The sequence below is a fragment of the Nuphar pumila genome, chromosome 2 (genome assembly GCF_984573655.1).
Source record: "Nuphar pumila chromosome 2, dmNupPumi1.hap1.1, whole genome shotgun sequence".
In the NCBI taxonomy this organism is placed as follows: domain Eukaryota; kingdom Viridiplantae; phylum Streptophyta; class Magnoliopsida; order Nymphaeales; family Nymphaeaceae; genus Nuphar; species Nuphar pumila.
The window spans coordinates 101,876,452-101,898,284 of NC_143250.1; the positions used below are offsets into that span (position 1 = coordinate 101,876,452).

General features: G+C 36.4%; 1 protein-coding gene across 3 annotated transcripts in view; it reads left to right on the plus strand.

Moving 5' to 3' along the window:
- The window catches only part of MHX (magnesium/proton exchanger), a 94,822-nt gene that overhangs the window by 44,264 nt on the left and 28,725 nt on the right, over nucleotides 1-21,833 (plus strand). For all 3 annotated transcript variants that reach the window (XM_089996352.1, XM_089996354.1, XM_089996353.1), the window contains 3 exons: nucleotides 11,208-11,383; nucleotides 12,245-12,363; nucleotides 12,521-12,681. In XM_089996352.1, coding sequence (XP_089852478.1) covers nucleotides 11,208-11,383; nucleotides 12,245-12,363; nucleotides 12,521-12,681 — 456 coding nt within the window. The remainder of the gene's footprint in view (nucleotides 1-11,207; nucleotides 11,384-12,244; nucleotides 12,364-12,520; nucleotides 12,682-21,833) is intronic.

Below are 21,833 nucleotides of genomic sequence, written 5' to 3' on the forward strand. Positions count from 1 at the left end.
GTTTCCTCTCCTATGACCATGATGTGTGATAACAAGGTTGCCACATATATAGCGAACAATCCTGTCTTTCATGTGAGAACAAAGCACATTGAGGTTGATTGCCACTATGTAAGATATGGTTCAAGCTGGTCTTATCACTACCAAATATCTAAAGTCGGAGGACCAAGTTGCAGATATGTTTACAAAGCCTCTTGCTAGACCAAATTTCTTAAAATGTTGTGACAAGCTGAGCATGATTGATATCTATGCTCCAGCTTGAGAGGGAGTGTTGAGATTAAGAGGTTTTAAGTTTAAGTTTTCTTAAACTAGAGGTTATTTGATATTTAGTGTTTAATGAGGGACTTGTGTGTAAAATTTTACATTGGCCTCTCTCTATTTAAACATAGAGATTAGCCCTAATCAAATTAACGAGTTCTCTCAGCCGATCTCTCTCTCTCTCTGCCTTGGCTCGGGTGCTCCTTATTCAAGTCGCAACAAAAAACAAAGGAAAGAATAATAAATCAGGAAACAAAAGGCAATCTGATGGTCAGAGATCTTTTGGAGATATGAAACAACTTTTGTTGGCATCTTTATCTCAAATAAGTATTAAGCAAAATGAACAAGGTGAATGGTATGTGGATTCTGGAGCGGCCACTCATGTCACAAAAAATACTGGTAAGCTCTCGAATTTATCCCCTTATTTCGAAAAAGGTAGTATAGTCACTGGAGATGAAACACATCACATTTCTCATGTTGGAAGTGCACAAATCCCTTTGTCTAGTGCCTCTCTTAACCTGTCTAATGTTCTTTTTTCTCCTAATATTAAAAAGAATATTGTTTCTGTATCCAAACTTGTTGATGATACAAATTTTTCTGTCGAATTTACTCCATCTTCTGTATGTTAAAGGATCTTTAAACGAAGGAGACATTCACTAAAGGGAAGCGATGAGGAAAAATGTATATCTTCAAGGAGGATCCGATATCTCATTTTTCTTCTACCTTGAAATCATCATTTTTGAAGCCGACATCTCAGAGTTTCAAGTCTTGTCATACATATGTTTTTAGTCTTTCTAAATGTAATGAGCCAAATTTGTGGCACAGTCGGTTGGGTCATTATAGTCATGGTTTCATTAAGAAACTTGTATCAGAAAATTTGATTCCAGAGTCCTGTCTACATTCTGTTTTAGATGCTAAAAAATGTTCAAGCTGTCAGTTATCTATCGTGTTCTCTTTAATCTTGTTAATGAAAGAGCCTCAAAAGCTTTTGAAATTGTGTACTCTGATGTATAGAGACCAACTCTTATATGTTCTTCATTTGGAAGTCAGTATTATGTTTTATTCATTGACAATTATTCTTGTTTCACCTGGATGTACTTCATGAAACACAAGTCCGAAGTTTTTAGATTGTTTCAAGATTTCTGTGCTCTCATTAAGAATAATTTTTCTTCTAATATTGTGCATTTCCAATGTGATGGTGGAGGTGAATATTCTTTAAATGACTTTCTTGATTTTCTTTGAAATAATGGGATAAGTAGGCATGTGTCCTGTCCACATACTCCTCAACAAAATGGAGTGGCTGAACGAAAACACTTCCATATCATAGAAAGTGCCATGAGTATACTTCATGAAAGTAATATTTCTATTAATCTCTAGACAGAAGCTTTTCATACTGCAGTACATGTGATTAATAATTTGCCTATGGGAATCTTAGAAAACAAGTCTTCATATTTTACTCTTCTTGGAAAACATCCTGATTATAATGACTTGCACGCCTTTGTTTGCGTTTATTATGTTCATATTGACAAGTCTCTGAGGAATAAATTTTAGGATAAAGCAATGAAGTTCAGATTTGTTGGATATGCGGATGATTATAAGGGATACATATGTTATGATCCGGTAACCAAGCGTATCAAGATTTCCAGAAATGTTGTTTTTAATTAACAAAATTTTGAGAGCATGTCATTATTATAAGAGCAGAACTCATCTCGAAATGTTGAAGTTTATGATCCCTGGTTGAGTGCAGAATTATTTGAGAATGAAAGGAGATCTTGTCAGCCATTTTGTGAATAATTGAGTTCAAATGGGCAAAATCCCGATCCTCCATATTCTTTTGAAAAAAATGCCTAGAGAATTTCAGAGATTTTCTGGTCAAGTTTATGTTAGAAGAGCAAGAGATCATGTCACGAACAATGTCGAGCATGATATGAGTCAACCTCTTTTGAGAAGATCAGAAAGGATACATTATCCTATTCAAAGATGGGTCAACTATGATAACTTTTCCATGGATTTTCAGTTTTTCATGTCACAAGTTGAGAAGCATGATGAACCTGTCAATTTTTATCATGCCATTAAATCACACAAATGGATAGAGGATATGAACGAGGAGATGGAAGATCTTCATGAATGCCAAACCTGGAAAATTGTTCCTAGACCTAAGAAGAAAATTGTTGTTGGATGCAAATGGGTTTATAAGATTAAGTATAAACCTGATGGATGTATTGAAAGATATAAAGCAAGACTTGTGGCTCATGGTTTCACACAAGAATATGGATAAGACTATGATGAAACATTCAGTCTTGTTGTTAAAGTGAGAACAATACGGCTGAAAAGAGCTAAGAGAGGGGGAGTCGTTGGGCTCCCAACGACTCTAATTGGAGTTGTTGGGAGTCCAACGTCTCCCAATAAATGCTTTATGCTTTATTGACTGAAAAGTCAATAAAGGCATAAGCCTATTTGAATGTCCTAAAAACAGAAAATAAAAGTTATTCTAACTAGCCTAATTCTAACTAAACTAAAAAGCTAAATTAAAGAATAAGATTATATATGATATAGTTAACTATGAGATTACAATTTTAACACTCCCCCTCAAACTTACGGTTGGACAACCGAAAGTTTGTCTAAGAGAAAATAAAACCGGGGAACACTAAGAGGTTTGATAAAGAAGTCGGCCAACTGATATTCTGAGGAGACATATGGGAGATCAATGGTGACGTGTAGAAATTCCTCTCGTATGTAGTGGCAATCCATCTCAATATGCTTTGTTCGTTCATAGAATGTCTGGTTGCTGGCGATGTAAATAGAGCTTTTGTTGTCGCAACATAGTTGTGATGGCCCCGTAGTTGTAACACTCATGTCTTGAAGCAGTCTTCTTAGCCATACTACTTTCATAGCGGTTGTAGCCATGGTTCTATAGTTAGCTTCAGTTGATGAAAGAGAGACTTTTTGTTGTTTCTTGCACCGCCAAGAAATCAAGGATTCTCCTAGAAACATACAAAGACCAGTAGTTGAGTGTCGATCATTGGGATCACCCCCCCCAATCTGCATCAGTATAAGCAGTTAATTGTAGTGAAAAAGAAGCAGACAAAAAAAGTCCTCTACAAACAGAGGTTTTAAGATATCTAATAATTCGTAATACTGCTCCCATATGAACAGTAGTGGGAGCATGATGGAATTGACTTGCTGTGTGGACAACATGTGCGATGTCCGATCGTGTGATGAAAATGTAAGACAATGTCCCAACAAGCTATCTATAAGGTGTTGGGTTCTCAAGTGGTTATCTATTATCAATCTTCATTTTGGCATTGACAACTTCAGGAGTGTCAACGTGTTTTTCATTTGTGATTCCGGACCTGTTAATAATATTAAGAGCAAATTTTGATTTAGTTAGTAAATAACCTCTAGGAGAATAAGCCACTTCGATTCCAAGGAAAAATCTTATGAAACCCAAGTCACTCATTTCAAAATTATTTTTGAGAAATTTTTTAATATTGTCAACTTTCTGTTTATCACTCCCTTTGATAATCATGTTGTCCACATAAAGGAGAATAATAATAATACCTGCATTAGATTTCTTAATAAACAAAGTTGTGTCAGTAAGACAAAATTGAAATCCAAACGCAAGCATAACTTGACTACATTTGTCGTACCAAGCCTTTGGGGCTTGTTTAAGTCCATATAAGGCCTTATGTAAACGAAAAGTTTTTCCTTGAGGAATCTTAATACCAGGTGGAGATTCCATATAAATTTCTTCAGCTAGACTATCATTGAGAAACACATTTTTGACATCCATCTGAAAGATGTGTCATTTATTTACAGAGGCAAGAGCAATCAAAGTTCTTAGGTCATTCTAGCGACCGGTGTAAAAGTTTTCTCATAGTCTATTCCATATTCATGAGAATAGCCTTTAGCAACTAGTTGAGCCTTAAAACGTTCAAGAGTGCCATCACTCTTGGTTTTGACTTTGTATATCCAACGACATCCTATAAGTTTCTTTCCTGATAGAATATCTTGAATAGTCCATGTATTCGCCTTTTCTAAGGCACATAACTCTGCTGACATGGCTTCAACCCATTCGGGATGTTCTTTTGCAGTATCATAGTTAGAAGGTTCTGTGTAGGAATGTAACAGGGCAATATACGCTTGGTACTTTGGCCAAAAAGACTCATAAGATACAAATTTTTCAGGTACTTTTGACACCCTAGATTATCTTCTTGTTTCTATACGATCATGTGCTTTAGTATATTTTTCTAAAGCACAAGGTTGCTCTAGGTTACCCCGTCTGAAGTATTGAATGCATTTTGGATGAGATGATTCAGTACTTATCACATTTTGATCTTCTTGATCAACATCTTCCTTATCAATCTCTGGAACTAAGTCCAGTAGAAAGGAATATTCATTTATTTCTGTAGAGTTTTTAATTTCAAAGAAACTTTTATTTTCTAAGAAGGATACATTTCGTGATACGTATAGCTTTCTAGTTTCAAGATCAAGGCATCTATAACCTTTTTGATTGCTTGCATAACCAAAAAACACACATGGAATAGCACGAGGTGAGAGTTTGTCATTTTTGTTGAAGAAAAAAAAATATTTACAACCAAATACCCTTAACCTTGAATAATTTGGGATTTGTTTGAAGAGTTTTTCAATAGGTGAAATATTGTTTAACACAGAGGATGACATTCTATTAATGAGATATACCGCGGTTAGAGTGGCTTCGGCCCAAAAAAATTTTGGTACTAGATGAATGACGAGTAGGGTTCTTATTGTTTGTATAATATACCTATGTTTTCTTTCTGCTAGGCCATTTTGCTGTGGGGTATACGGACATGATCTTTGATGTGAAATACCATGTAAATTTAAGTAATTATTAATTTCTTTTGAAAAAAACTTCCCCCCTAAATCAGTACAAAAAATGGAGATATTATTCTTAAATTGATTCTTAACCAGTTTATAAAATATTTGAAAATGAAAAAATACTTCAGATTTATGTTTGAGAAAATAAATCCAAGTATGTCTTGTAAAATCATCTACAAAAATGACATAATATGAAAAAAAACCTTCGGACATAACAGGTGCAGGACCCCATACATCCGAATGCACTAACTCAAAAGGCCGAGAGGCGACAAAATTTCTTTCTTGAAAGGGTAATCTCTTTATTTTTCCCAGAATACATTTTTCACATTTAAATGTTTTAGAATTACAAAAGTTTTCCATATTTGGAAAAAAACTGAATCTTGGATATGCTAGGATGACCAAGTCTCCTGTACCATAGATTCAAGTTCATTTTCTGAACATTACAACAAAGTGTATTCTTAGGAATTTTCAAAAAATCAATGTAGTATAAGCCTCCTTCTCTATGACCTTCTCCAATCAGCTTCCTTGACTGGTGATCCTGCACTCGACAACCACGAGAAGAGAAATAAATGTTATATCCATGGTCAGATAGTTGAGAAACAGACAAGCGATTGAGATTTAATTTGAGAATATATCTAATTTATAGAATATGAAATCCTTTTAAGTTTTGAGAAATTTTTTCAAAATTTTCTATTGCTTTGATTTCTAGTGATGTTCTATCGGCAGTAAAAACATTAGATCCATTTGAGTTATGACATTCAGATAATATTTCAACATTCGGAGTTATATGAAAAGAAGCACCTGAGTCAAGAAGCCATAGAGTTTTACCTGGATTGGAGGTGCTCACAGAAGTGACAACAGCTCCCGTAGATGAAGATGCTCCCTTGAGTAGTGGTCTGAATGCTTCCACCAATTGTGCAAGAGACATACTCCCAATGAAAGTTTCGCTTGATTCTTGTGGTGGTCTGATAGAGGCAACTTTTTTCTCATAAGGTCTTTTTAATTTTGGACAATGAGTTTTCACATGTTTAGGTTCACGACAATAATAGCAAATAATTTTCTTTTTCTCAAAATCATCATTTCCTCTTTCATAGTTGGGAGGTTTGTAAGTTTTGACAAAGTTTTCAGGTTTGGAGACGGCTAGAACTGAGTCGTCATCGCTCTTGAAAATTCTACTTTTTAGTCTATTTTCTTCCATACTCAATTCCTCTATTTTATCTTTTATTGACGGTACTTTTCTACAATGGAGAAGAATAGACTTAGTGGATTCAAATTCCGATCGTAATCTACTAATAAAATGAAAAAATGCTCTGCATTGATTTGATTTTGGCGGAGTTCAATATCTTGTGGACAATGCCACTTTGGTTCAAGAAGAGCTAATTCTTCCCACAATTCCGACAAGCCATTGTAGTATTCTCTAATGCTCTTGTCTCCTTGAACCATATTCCGAACTTTAGTTTGTAGATTGCACATGTGCAATATTCTTAAGAAAATACATTCTCTTAAGGTAATCCCACGCATCATTAGCATGCTCGAATTTAGCAAGACTCAAGCATTTCTTTATGTCAACACTTATAATAAGTCAAGACATAATTTTGGCATGACCTATTCGCCATTCCTTCCATTTTTTTCATAAGTGGAAATGACCTTGATCCTTTCTACCTCTGTGAGAAGTATTTTTTTCTCACCTTCATCCTTGGTGAGGATTAGTGTAGGTTTCATATCGGTCCCGTCTACTAATCCCCATAACTTCTTTCCTCGTATAAGGTGCTTTATAATTGAAGCCCATATGACATAGTTTGAATCATTAAGCTTAATGGGTTTAATGGTGACGTTATCATTGTCATCCATTTTACAAGGCTTAATAAGAAGAAAACAAAAGACTTAATGAGAGTAGAGAAGAGAGATGTACCCTATCACGAATGGTAGATACGAACACACCTCCAAGCTTGTTGATCACTCTGTTATATATACTTGAAGAAGAGCACCTCTTCTTCTCCAAAACTTGAGTGACACGCTTCCCAATGCACTGAGATAAGTAGCTTGATCGCAATCGTAGCTCTGATACCATGAAAGGAAATATAACCCTAAACGAAATTCAAAAGAAGCTCACAAAAGATCTTTCTCAATGAACACAAAGTTTTATTCAACACACTCGCAAGAACCAAAATATTCAAAAGAGTGCACACACGAAGAGAGAAAAATATATCTCATTAAAGTGGGATAAACCCACACACAAAAGTCATGAAATACAAAAAGTAAAAGCCCATATTTATAGGGATGAAAAGAGCTAAGAGAGGGGGAGTCGTTGGGCTCCCAACAGCTCTAATTGGAGCTGTTGGGAGTCCAACGTCTCCCAATAAATGCCAATAAATGCTTTATGCTTTATTGACTAAAAAGTCAATAAAGGTATAAGCCTATTTGAGTGTCCTGAAAACAGAAAATAAAAGTTATTCTAACTAGCCTAATTCTAACTAAACTAAGAAGCTAAACTAAAGAATAAGATTACATATGATATAGTTATCTCACATATGAGATTAACTATGAGATTACAATTTTAACACTAGTTGGAACTTGACTCAAGTGTAGCCGTTGACGTCTCTTTTGAGGAGAGCTCAAAATGGGCTCTCCTCTCTTGCTTCTCTTAGTATAAATAGGGATACTCCCATTCAATGTCACTCACTTCTTCAAATGCTTCTTAAGCATTTTGTGTATGAATAAAATATTATTCTTTTCAAGTGTTCTTCCATTTATACCCTTTCATGGGTTAGGTTTGTAGTGTCTTCAATAGACATTTGTTGTGAGTTTCTTCGTACATTTGTGGAAGACCACCATTTCATTACAAGCAGAACCATAAGCCTGCCTAGCCGAACCCAGGTAGGTTGGGCCTGGCAGATCATGAGCCTGTCCAGCCTCGGCTGGGCTGTGTATTAACCCAACACAGAAAAAAATTATTTTTATTATTTATTTATTTTTTCTTTTCTAACTATATTACATTTTTGTTTTTTCCTGATTCAGGCTTACCAAATCTCAGCCCAGCCGATGCAGTCGTCTAGGGCTCAATCCTGCCCAGCCGATCCAGTCGGCTGGGCCTGATTTGGGCCAACTGCCCAGCCGACAGTGGATCGGCTGGGGTCAGCAGGCCTGTTTTTTCTTTCTACGATGCTAGGGACCCAGTCCCAGCCTAACCTAGTCGGCTGGGACTGGACAACAGTCTGTCTTGTCCCATAAAAAAAAATCAGGCCTTATGGGAAATATATATATATATATATATATATATTTCTTTTCGTAGTTCTGATAATTTACGTGCATAAAAATCCCTCTTTAAATCTATCCAGATCTGCTCATCATTGCGATGATCAGATCTGTCCGTTCATCAAATGGGACTGATTTGTTCAAATATATATATATGAGCGTAGGAATAAAAAATATATATCCCAAGCATGCATATATCGATTTCCATGGATCGAGGCATGTGAATCTGAAATAAAATCCATGGTTTCCTTCAAAATATTGCCTAAAACTTATTTCGTCTCTTTTTCTCATCCGAATCAAAAGAGAACACCCGTACCTTATTCGAAGCTTGAAAAATGATCAAAAAAACTTTGGATATCCGTAGAGGAAGAGGGTCTCTTCTTCTTCCTTCTCTCTTTCTCTCTTTTCCTCTCTCTTTCTCTCTCTCTCTTTTTTTTAGTTTATATAGAGGGGATAGGGGGTGATGCCCACCCCTCTTTTCCAGCCCCTTCTAAAGTGGGTTGGAGAGAGGACTTCCCATATGGGAGTCCTTCTCCACCCTACTTTCCAATTTTTTTTTATATTCTTGTTGACTTTTTCACCTATCTTTCTTAATTCATAAAGCATTTATTCTTTTTAGATTTTTTTCTTACCTTAAGCCTCTCTCATAACTATTATGGACTCTTCTAGGGAGTCCAATTAGTTAGCTATTACTGAAATTCGGAATTAATTATAATTTAATAATAAATTAATTAATTATTATCAATTAAATATCCAGAAGCTTCCAGAGAGTACCTTATCCCTCTGAGAGTCTTTTTAACTTTAAAATTATTTTAATTTAACTTGTATAATAAATATAAAATTGTATTTTAATTGGATCTAGATTTTGGATCTAGATCAAAGATCCAAATCCATATCTAAAATCCATTTGGATCCTAAGCTGGATCAATTCTTAATTAATATGGGTCTTGGACTGAATTCAGATCTATATTAATTTAGATAATTTGTATTGGATCCAATCTGATCCAAATCCAGACCCAGCCCTTCGAGAGGGGCCTTTTTTGAAAAATTGCAATTTTCGGGCCAACCGTAGCCCAAATTCAGAAAAGTAAAATGTCGTTGGACTCAGAATTTTGAGACGCATCTAACGGTATGTACTTCGAATTTCACCTCTAAAATTCTCCTGAATTTAACCCGAATTTTGCTCGAATTTAAAGGTTGTGAATAAAACTTTTTATCACATTTCAATTGGCTCATTTAGACCTTGTCGATGAAACCTAGGCCAAGCTCAGACTCAATTAACATATTCCTAATACCAAGGGTTTATCGATTTTCCTCACTTGACAAATTTTCAGAATTCTCAAATTTGACTAAGTATGAAAATACACGATATTACAATATGTTTTATAGTTGGTGGTACATCTAAGAGGGGGAGTTTTGGATCAGTCAGACCATCCTTCTTAAGGGGACTGAGGGGCCATTACAATTACTGAACAAGCACATATACCTTGTAATAGGGGTCCCTTCCAAATTGTGTTGGCAGTAGATTGTGGAAAAAGGGCAGGATGGTGGTTTCCAGTAAAATTGTCCTATCTTGTTGCCACTTGACTCCAAAAATCTTTTTGCATTTTGGTGCCTTAGGACCATGACCTTTCAATGATCAAATGTGAAAATCTTCTTATTGGGGACATCCTACAAGCTGCCTTAGTTGACTTCAAACACTGAATGACAGATCCAAGTCTGAGCTGTTGAGACATGACCTTGGATTGGGTCTAGATCCTAGTCCAGGCCTGAGTTGTATGTCCTGTTATTATTCCTTATTTGTTTATATCTTTTGCCCCAATTGTTTAATTGTGTTGTATTTTACTCTTGAGGGCAATATTGTAATATGTCATTTATATCAATATAAAAGGAATAGAAGAGCACATGTTGCCCAATCTTTTGGACGTGTGGGATTGCAGCCTCTATCTCTCTTCATCGCACAAGTGCTTTGGTTAAACGATAATGGTACCAAAAGTTAACATGAGCATCATTTAAAATCTCCTTTCCCTTTGATTGAAAAAAGAAAAAAGCAACAAATGTGAAAATCTAGTAACATTCGGCTGTTTTTGGAAATGCAAGTTAATCAAGTATGCAACTTAACCATCAACATGTATTATTAAAAAAAATCTAGTCAGATGGTGATTTTGGTTCTGAAGATTCCTTGGATATTCATATTTACCTTGCAGATAATATCATTGATAAACGGATCACCAGCTTCCATGGCAGACTGCATGATAAGGTCATCATTGTATTGAAACTCCAAGGAGAAAAATGCTGGAAGTTTGAGTTCAGATTTGATGATAGTTTCTGCTTTTTAGTTTTGGGCATACTTGTCAGCTGAAGACATTTTATGTATTTTGTTCCGCTACATCTACATGTTGAAGAAATGAGAAGTCAGCACTTTATGCTGTTAACCTTTATATGAGTTTGGCTTCTTTAACAATTGGATTCTTGTATGCATTCTTTACATGTTATTTAATATTTCATCACTATCAGTTAATGATGCCTATGTTGTGATTCTCTTTCAATTCACTGGCCTTCTTTATTTCCTATGAAAACAATGAAAGTCACTGGATTCTTGAAGAGGCATATGGGATTGTTAGCTGCTTTGAAACTTTACTATGTCTGACTAGCATCCTGCTGTTACCTTGTGCATGGTGCAGCTACTTTTGTTATATCAATCAGTATGTTAAATCGTCCCTACTGATTTTATATAAACATAACTATTTGTAACTTCAAGAAATATTTTCTGATTTAAAAGCATGTTCCATATGCAATTTTAGTGGTAGTTAATTATTATTCTCTTGTACAATTTTCAGGTTTGGGTCCTGGAACGCTTGTTGGTTCTGCAGCATTTGATCTCTTTCCCATTCATGCCATATGTGTGGTAGTTCCAAGAGCAGGAATGGTGAAAAAGATCGCAGATGTTGGTGTATGGGTAGTGGAGCTTTTTTGGTCATTTTGGGCATATGTCTGGCTTTACATAATTTTGGAGGTATTCTATAAATGCTTATTGACCTAACCATCTAAGGTCATGCTTTTGTCCACTAGACAGATAGCATGCTTCTCTAGGTTTTCTTTTTCATACCTGTTTTCCCCATCTTTTGGTTGTTGGTCTTGCAAATTGAATTGATTTGTCTTTCTCCTACAATTTTTTCTTTATGTTTGATTTAATGGAGTTCTGCTGATTTGCACTAGATTATATTTCCCAACTGCATATTTTGTGGATCTGTATAGAAGGATGTATATACTGCATCTGTTATTCATGAGTAGCAAGGTTAGGTAGATACATCATTACACGACCAACACTGTGGTATCTGTGAGTAGGTTGGTCCTGTACCAGCATTACATGGAATAGAAGTATCTTGCTCTAGGACTTGTGTATAACATAAATAGCGGAAGTGCCATTAGTTTTTCATGATTTTATCTTGAGATACTCACATGCAGTGAAAACTCCATTAACATTACAAAATTTTTAAATATCACAGATTTCTATTGTCACTATTTTATTGCAATTTTAATTGTTTTTTATTTCATATTTTTGTATTTTACTTTTTGTAATATTTTTAGATTATAAATATTAACAATATTTTTCTGATATTTTTAGCAAATTTTTTATTGATCATGACTTTGTCCCTTGCCAAGAAAATCCTGAAAACGCGATTTTTCACTGTGATATGCACTAAGGAAAACTATAGATACCACTTATAAAATCAGAATACATTAGAGCCTATTTTCAGCAACTCTTTTAGTTTGATTTCTTTGTTACTAGCAGATACTGATCAATATTATGCTAATGTATCAACCATGTGAATGTGATGACTTCCTGATTCGTGGGTTTTTGCAAATTTGATAGGTGTGGACTCCAAATATGATAACGTTGTGGGAGGCTTTGCTAACTGTACTGCAGTTTGGGCTTTTGCTACTACATGCTTATGCTCAAGATAAACGTTTTCCCTACATTTCACTTCCACTGTATGTTCCTCACCCTATGCATTGTCAGTAGATGTGAAGTAATTCTCTGTACTTTATGTTGTTAATCAGCTGATACATTCTATAATCTAACTGATTTTCGCTTGAGAATCTAGATTAGTGGATTTTTCAATGTGTCACTTCTCCAACTCTTTTGTAGACCACAGGGGAAAAGGCCAGAGAACTGGGTCCCAGAGGAGTCTAATGTCATCAGATCTGGTGATGGTGGATCTGCAGAATCTTCTGATATATTTCAAGTTGATGAAGACCAGGAGAAGGAAATTGTTGATATATTTTCAATCCATTCTAAGAAGCTAAAAGGTAATTCTCCATTTCACAGGCTAATTTTTAAAGCTTTTTCTGTATTAGGGGAAGATCGTAGCCTTTTCCCTATTGTTCAATTCTCAAGCACCAAAAGTAACTGCAATGGGCATCTTGATTTGTATTGGCTAGAATGAGAGACTGTGCAAGATCCTGTCTGCAATGCCACCCATTAAATTTTTTTTCTTGTGTAATCTTTTTTTAAAGCATGCAATTTGCTCCACATATAGAAAGTGTTTTGATGGTGGTGATGAGGCAATACATGACAATACACCTGGTAGACTTGGAAATATTTCTTGAGCATCTACTATTTCACTTGACTGGTTGACTCTTGTACATTCTGGAGCTTGTGGGTATATTTTCACTGATGAAAATCAAGTAATTCGCTCCGCAACTTGTAACCATTTCATTCTTTCCTCCAGTTGCTTTTGTTCATTTTGATATTCACAGTTAATAAAATATTAAATATACTTCTAGTAGACATACTGAGTCTCAAGTTGTTCATTATATTGCTTAAGTTTCATATTTCCCACACTTCTCAAAAAAAAAACTGTTTCATATTTCCCACTGCTCTAATTTGATGGAACTGCTATTGCCTTTTTTTATCTATAGAGTTCATACTCATCAATGTTTTCCCAGTGAGGAAATTTCTTATGACAGTTAAAAAGTAATTGCTTTTCTTGTGAATGCTCAGAAAAACAATTTTAAAATGGAAAAAAGGAGAAAGAGGGAAAGAACAAATAAAGTGAATTTATTGATGCCTTCATTACTTCATGGTTTTGAAGAGACCAGCTTGGTTTGAGAAATTTTGCCCAACAATGATGTTTTCAAGGTTTATATGTAAGAAAATAGGTAGAAGTGTAACCCAAGAATGCACAAGCATTCACAAAGTCCAATAATGGACAAGCACTACGGCAATCAAATAAGAAGTCCACAAAGGGACAATATAAAAGCCTAAAAAGGCTACACAAGCATGAAAAAATATAATGGAATGTTTATTGAAATGAGACTTGAAAAAGGCTTACACATACAAGGGGGATAACCCCATATTTATACAAGAGAGAGGACCCAAGGAGGGGCTCCCATATAGGCGTTGGAGCCCCTCCAACGGTCATATTTATGACCGTTGGAGGGGCCCAACGTCTATATGGTGGGCCCCTCAATGCCTAAAAGAAAAAATAAACAACAACAACAACAACAACAATGCCTTCATCCCAAAACAATTGGGGTCAGCGATATGAACCAAAAAAGAAATTCATTTTGGGTCTTCCACATGAATCATTTTCTTCCAATCATTTCTATCCAATGCCATGTCCTCGGTGAGGTTCAAAGCATTCATATCCTTTCCTATCATCTCCATCCAAGTCTTCCTAGGCCTACCCCGACCTCTTTTAACTAATATATTTTCCCATTTCTACAACCTTCTAACTGGAGCATCATTAGGCCTTCGCCGAATATGTCCAAACCACCATAAACGATTCTCTCGCATCTTATTTTCAATGGGTGCAACACCTACCTTCTTACGTATCTCCTCGTTCCGAATCTTATCTTTTATTGTATTTCCACACATCCATCTAAGCATTCGCATCTCAGCTACACTCATTTTTTGAATATGATGTCTCTTGGCAGCCCAACATTCCGTACCATATAGTAAAGCGGGTCTAATAGTCGTCCTATAAAACTTTCCCTTCAACCGCAATGGCATTCTACGATCGCACAACACTCCAGTTGCACTTTTCCAATTTATCCACCCAACCTTTATCCTATGATTTACATCTCCATCAATTTCTCCATACTTTTGAATGATGGATCCCAAATATTTGAAATAATCATTCACCGGTATTTCTTGCTCACCAAGCTTCACTACACTTTCATCACTACTTCGTTGCTTACAAAACCGACATTCCATATATTCAGTCTTACTCTTACTCAACTTAAAACCTCTAGCTTCCAATGTCTGTCTCCATAATTCTAACTTAGCATTAACCCCAGCTCTAGACTCATCAATCAAAACAATATCATCAGCAAACAACATACACCACGGTACATTTTCTTGAATTGATCTCGTAAGCTCATCCATCACTATCGCAAATAGGAAAGGGCTTAAAGCAGATCCTTGATGTAACCCAACCGTTATCGGAAAATTGGTTGTCACTCCTCCACAAGTGCGGACATTGGTTACTACTCCTTCATGCATATCTTTAATTATACTAATGTACTTGAGAGAAACACCTTTCTTCATCATTGTCCACCAGAGAACGTCTCTAGGTACTCTATCGTATGCCTTCACTAAATCAATAAAAACCATATGCAAATCTTTGTTCCTCTCTCTATATCTTTCAATAAGTTGTCTAAGAAGATGTATAGCTTCCATAGTTGATCTTCCAGGCATAAAACCAAATTGATTCTCCGATATCATGACAACCTTCCTCAACCTAGACTCAATCACCCTCTCCCAAAGTTTCATAGTATGACTCATGAGTTTTATACCACGATAGTTTGTGCAATCTTGTATATCACCCTTATTCTTATATAAAGGCACCAAAGTACTCTTCCTCTACTCATTAGGCATCTTATTTGTTTGCCAAATCAAGTTAAAAAGATTTGTCAACCATTCTAAACCTTTCTCTCTCAAGCATTTACAAGCCTCGATAGGTATACCATCTGGGCCAACTGCCCTTCTTGATTTCATTTTCTTCAAAGCCTCTGCAATTTCTTTCTTTTGAATCTTGCGCATGAAGTCATGATTTATCTCATGAAAAGGAATGGAGAAGTCTCCAAGATCTTTAGCATGACTATCATTAAATAGCTTATCAAAATAATCTTTCCATCTCTCCTTAATCTCCTCATCTTTGACTAAAACCCTTTGCGTTTCATCTTTGATACATCTAACCATACCCAAATCCTTCGATTTCCTATCTCTCATCTTTGCAAGCCTATAAATATCCTTCTCGCCTTCTTTGGTATCCAACTTGTCATAAACCTCCTTATATACCTTAGCCCTCGCGTTTCGAACAACTTTTTTAGCTTCCTTTTTTGCTAACATATACTTCTCCAAATTCTCATTATCACGACTCTTACTTAGATTTCTATAACACTCTCTTTTAACCTTAATAGCTAATTTGACATCCTCGTTCCACCATGATGTATCCTTACCTAGTGGTGCACTGCCTTTAGACTCACCCAATACCTCCTTAGCCACTTTTCTCATGCCACCCGCTATCTTATTCCACATTGATTCTGAATCCTCCTCGAGACACCAATCAGCTTCCTTAACTACCTGCTCTACAAACATTCCTTGTTTAGCTCCTTTCAGTGCCCACCACTTAATTCTAGGATCTATCCTATGTCTATCCCTTTTGCGGCATTGTCTAATTCTAAGATCTAAAATTAAGACTCTATGTTGTGTAGCTACACTTTCTCCCGGTATAACCTTACAATCGATGCAACAACCCCTATCTCTCTTTCTAAGTAGGAAAAAATCTATCTGACTCGTATTAACCCCACTTTTAAATGTTACTAGGTGAGACTCCCTCTTCCTAAACCAAGTGTTAGCTAAGATCATATCATAGGACAAACAAAAATCTAAAATCCTTTCTCCACTTTCATTTCTTTCTCCTATACCATAGCCTCCATGGATACTCTCAAATCCATCCCTACTAATGCCTACATGTCCATTAAGGTCACCGCCGATGAAAAGCTTTTCTCCATAAGATATCCCTTGTACTACTTCATCTAAATCTTTCCAAAATTGATGCTTAATGGAATCATCTAAACCTACTTGAGGTGCATAAACACTAATAATATTAATAATATCCGTACCTAATACTAATTTAATAAGTAAAATTCTATCACCCTTCCTACGGACCTCCACTACATAATCTATAAACTGACGACTCATAACAATCCCTACTCCATTCCTATTCCTATTTATTCCTGTATACCAAATCTTATATCCCCAAGGTTCTATCACTTTTGCTTTCTCACCTACCCATTTGGTCTCTTGAAGACATAAAATATCAATCTTTCTCCTACACATAACATCTACTAACTCTACCAACTTACCAGTTAAAGACCCTATGTTCCAAGTGGCTAACCTAATTTTATGGTCTTGGACTAACTTTTTTAACCCCACCCGTCCAACAAAGTGAGGGAACCCTTGCCTATTTGACACCACACCCGGGAGCCGGTGTGACGCGTCGCTTCTGGGCGACGACCTAGCAACCCTTGCCCATTTATCACTGCCTCCGGGCCTAGAGAGTACAGCGCGTCGCTCAGTAGGGAACGCCCCAACGAAATTCTCATATTGGTTCATTTTCATAGGGTATGACAAAGTTTTTATGCTGGCTGTCACAGGCCTACCGCAACCCTCCTCCTTTATCTGGGCTTGGGACCGGCAGTGTATAACTAAACAGTTATACACAGGCGGAGTTAAAAGAAAAAATAAAATAAAAGGAAAAATAAAAATAAAAATAAAAATAAAAAATAGAAAAAGAAATAAAAACATATTCAAAAAATGAATATGCGAGAAATGGTAAAAAGACTATTTTACCCCTATCGGGTATTACAAATGAATTATATATATATATATATATATATATATATATATATTTAACATTATGTACCATGGTTGTCTATCTGCTGAAGTCATGTCATTATGTTCTTCTAGACATAGTTGGCAAACCCGGCGAATTGACTCCGGAATCACCCGAGTCGACCCGGATCAGACCCCAACTGGGTCACCGATTCAGGACCACCGATCCACATGTCTCTTATGTGTCTTTTATCATGCATTTCATGGTTTTAATGCATAATGCTCATAAAAGGATAATTTTTTATAAAGAATCATATATTTTTAAATCATAAAGATCAGCCATTATGTATAGTTGAATACTTATATAGCTTAGTCATTGATTTCATGTGATAAATTTTGTGATTATATAGTTTTGAGTTTGATTTTTTTCCATATCTCAACAATAAAAAATGCATAGTCATAACTTGTCTGAGTTATCGAGTCAACCCACTGACTCGCGAGTCAAGGGTCAGGCGATCCAGATCTGAGTCACGAGTTTGCCAACTATGCTTCTAGATAGTATGATTGATAAAGATCTTTTATCACTATCACATCTTCCTTTTCAGCATTTTGCAATGTTTAAGGCTTGAGTCCTGATATTGACGACATGAATATCACTCAAGGCTGCTAGGAAAGGAAATCGAAATGAGAAAACATTATTCAATGAGGTTTTTCAGGTTCTATGTAAAAAAGAAAGCAGGAAACAAGAAGGAAATAAACCTGGAAGTGTGTGGGACATGGAAAATGTTGTTCTGTTTTAAATTTTTAAAAGGCTCTAAATAATAATGGTATAACACATTTGCATTTTTTTTTCTTAAATGTTTTAACTGCTAAACCAATATACAACTATAGGTAGGCTTTTTTTTCATTGGCAAGCTGGGATAATCGCTGTGGCTTTTGAACCTGGGACACCTCAGTTATAACAGTGGGACCCAACCACCCAGCTATTCAGGACTTTACAACTATAAGCATAAGAATAATATTCCTGTAAGATTATAAATTTACATAAAATTTACTTTTGGCTGTTCTTATGCCAGTACACTTGTTTAGGTTCTTTACTTCAAGAAACTTGTTTTAGTTAGCTAATTTAAGAGTTTCCATTCCTTTTATTTGTGCAGATGACAATATTTTGTACGTTACGTTTCAGGATTCTTTGTAATAACCGCAAATTTTTAGGCATTTATTTAGATATATTATAATACAAATTTCATAACATTGTGATTTGGGCCTGGGATCCAAGTCTCGGATCCGGGACCCATAAAGGGATCTTGACGTATATATTTATCTCGTATAAACTTATATGTATATATATATATATAAGTGCAAAAATTTTAATTAATCGAATTATTCAAGTGATGGCTATTTATATAAGGCATAAATGGGCTTGGGATCCACATTCCGGATCCAAGACCCAGATAGGATCCTTATGGATATATGTAAAATACCATATATGTATATATATATGATAAAATATATATATTATACAAGTGTTTTCATGGGATCCACGATTGTATCCATTCGGATCCAATCCGTGGATCCATACCGAGTGGGAGGTGCAGGTCTAGAACCACAACTCGGTTTAGATCCCGAGTCGCAGACCCGGACCCAGGTTGTGCCTTATAAAGCAAGGAAACAAGAATCGTGCCTAGGGCACAATTCTTGCATATATCGAAGGGGGAGGAGGGGGCAGTTACAAAAGGTGTAACCAACCCCGCGCTTCTCGGAGAAGAGGAGTGGGGGGTTCGGTGTGATAAAGGGGGTGGGGGGTGGAGAGGGTTTCGCCCTCTTCACTCGGCCCTCTTTTTCTCTTTCTCTCTCGTGCGTTGTCATTCGTGCACACCGGAAGGGAGCTCTATCACCGGCAAAGCTTCGGCTATCTGCGGCCATCGAAGGCCCCTCGAGCACTCCCCTTAACGGCAGTGGAGAGGAGCGACACCAGCCAGCATTCCCCCGCAACAGTTGTCTCCGATCACCGTAAAAGGTACTGTTCTTCGTTGAATCTTGGTGAGGGATCAAACAGGGGTTCGATTTCGTGTAAGGGTTTGAGATGAGAAGCCACGAAAATCCGTTAGATGGCTACTTTCTTGGTTTTCAAGAATCAATGGGGTTATTTTGGTCTAACCCTAACCCGTAAAATCCCCAAATCAAGCCGATGTGGGGGGGAGTCGGCTGAGGTAGTGGATGGCTCCAGCCGTGGAGGTCCCGAGTTTCTTATAGGGATACCCCATACTTGGGGGTTTCCTAGTTAGGAAACGAGAAACCCAAGTGACTTGAGTTTTGCCTGTCGCTATTTTTATTTCATTCCATGATAGGCTTAAGAAGGTTCTTGAATGTTTTTTTTTTCTGTAACCTTGTTAGTAGTAGATTTGTAGAACATAACATGAAGGTCAAAATTGTTGTTAGCCGATCTTTGAGTTTTTTCTTCTTCTTGTGTCTCTGCCAAATGTTCTGATCTTGTGTTTGACAAGAAAATGTTGTTCAAGCTGACGAATACAGTCGACCTGACGTGTTGACTTCAATCTTATTTCTGTTAACCGCATGAAATTTTCTGTATTCCTATTGGGAATCTTGATTTCTGACTTCCATTTAATTTTGTTTCTTCCATTGGGGGTAGTGTATTCTTGAATTGAATGTATGACTTTGGATCTGGGTTGGATTCGTGTTATGGATGCACGTCAAGAACGTAGATATATACTACTTGTTTTCTTCTTGCTGCCTGTTTGGCACCCACTATTATATCGTGACATGCTGACTATGCACACGGTTTTATTAAGTGGCACAAGCTTGTTCTTGAGTGCAGCTTAAACCCATAACTGTAGGATGCAGTATGGGATTCTTGAATCATAACTTGAGTTGTCAGTTATATCTAATAGTGTTCAATATAACCTGTTCAAGAAGAAAGGACATGTAAATCTGAAATCCAATACATGACTTCCAGATGTGATTTGCCTTTGTTGTTTCCCTTTTTGGCATTGTATTCTTGAATAGGAGCCCATGTGTTCATTTAAAATGTTGCGTATTGGTATAACAGTGAAGTATATGATTTCATGTTGCCTGATATGAATCAGTTTGTGATGGTTCCGAAACTGGTCCAGATTTAATTGATTTTTTTTGTGTATGATCAAAATTCCGTTCTGAACAAAGGGATTTTTTTGGAACCTACATATATTTGTGTGTATGTCAAGAATCCCACACTTTGGGACTAAGGATGGCGGGTCCAGGTTTGGTAAGCCCGACCTAGCATATGTCAAAGCTTACACTTATGCTTGGTAATTATGTAAATGTTGTTTTGCATTTCATAATACTAGTTGTGAAATCTGAAATGTGCGTATGTCTCGGTTATTGATGTTTCTTCTTGAGCATGTATGCTTTATGGATATGTGAGATTTTACATGTCCACTCACACACTCAAAGGAGATATGCATTGGTTAATACCCGTATGTGATGTAGGCAACACACATAGTGAAGATGCATATGATTGAGAAATGACATGCATATGGTTGGGTTATGGTTGCATGAGTACACATGCTTTTGGCATTTTGGCCTAGTGTTATGAATAAAACACTACTTTTATTTTGTTATGTGATGCATCGATGGCCTAAATGGACCGTCATCGGCCTGAACAGTTGTGGGTTGAATTTCTTTCATATATATTTTGATTTGCATCACTTAAACCACACAAGTTGGTATGACACACTACTACACTGTTCTAATTGTCCTCACGGGCTCGAGTCCCGTAAGGGTCCCCGCAATGGAGGATGCAGGTTTTCACTTTACTTTTGCATATGGTGTTGCAAACTTAAAGAATTGACTTTAATAAAAATATAATAAATAAGAACCGTGTAATATATGTTCTGAGGTCTTCCATCTAGAGAATTGAGATCTTAGAGATCCGGTCTTGGGGAGACTGTGAGGATACAAAAAACTTCATGTGCTGAAATTTGGTCCCGTGAACCCGATATTGATGTTCCTTCTCCTGGCCACGGTTTTAGGGAGAGTCCGTCACTTTACCTGGGGGTGGTGTGTTTGTCACAACTGTAATTGTTTTGGTACCAAGCAAGTGGCACTTGTGGGCGTGTGGTGTTCTTTGTGTCCCCAACATTAGATGTGGAGGTCTAATGTTCCGAAGGTGATTCGGTCGAAGGCTAAGTTTAGAACCCAATAATAAAATACAAATTGTGTGTTAAGCTATCCTGGAAACCTAACTTGACCTCGGAGATTGTACCCGTTTGGTGTATCCGCGGGCAACAGTAATTAAAAAGGAGGAACTTAAAGTTGTATGCATTTAATAGGGCATGCATATGGAAAATGAAAACTTAAATAAAAGATAACAAAAGGAATCATGTATTGCACATAATCATGCATTTTCCTGCTATGCACTAGATCATGCATATTTGAGTGGTTCTCTAAATCATGAAATGATGGTGGGTGTATGTAATTTCCTTCCTAAAAACATGCTGAAAGATTTGGTTACTTAATGCTTGCTATATGCTACTGCTTTACTGTTCCCTACTGGTGAGTATATGAAACCTGTTGCATGTATGATTACTTAAATTCTGCACATTGTGATACTCTGCAC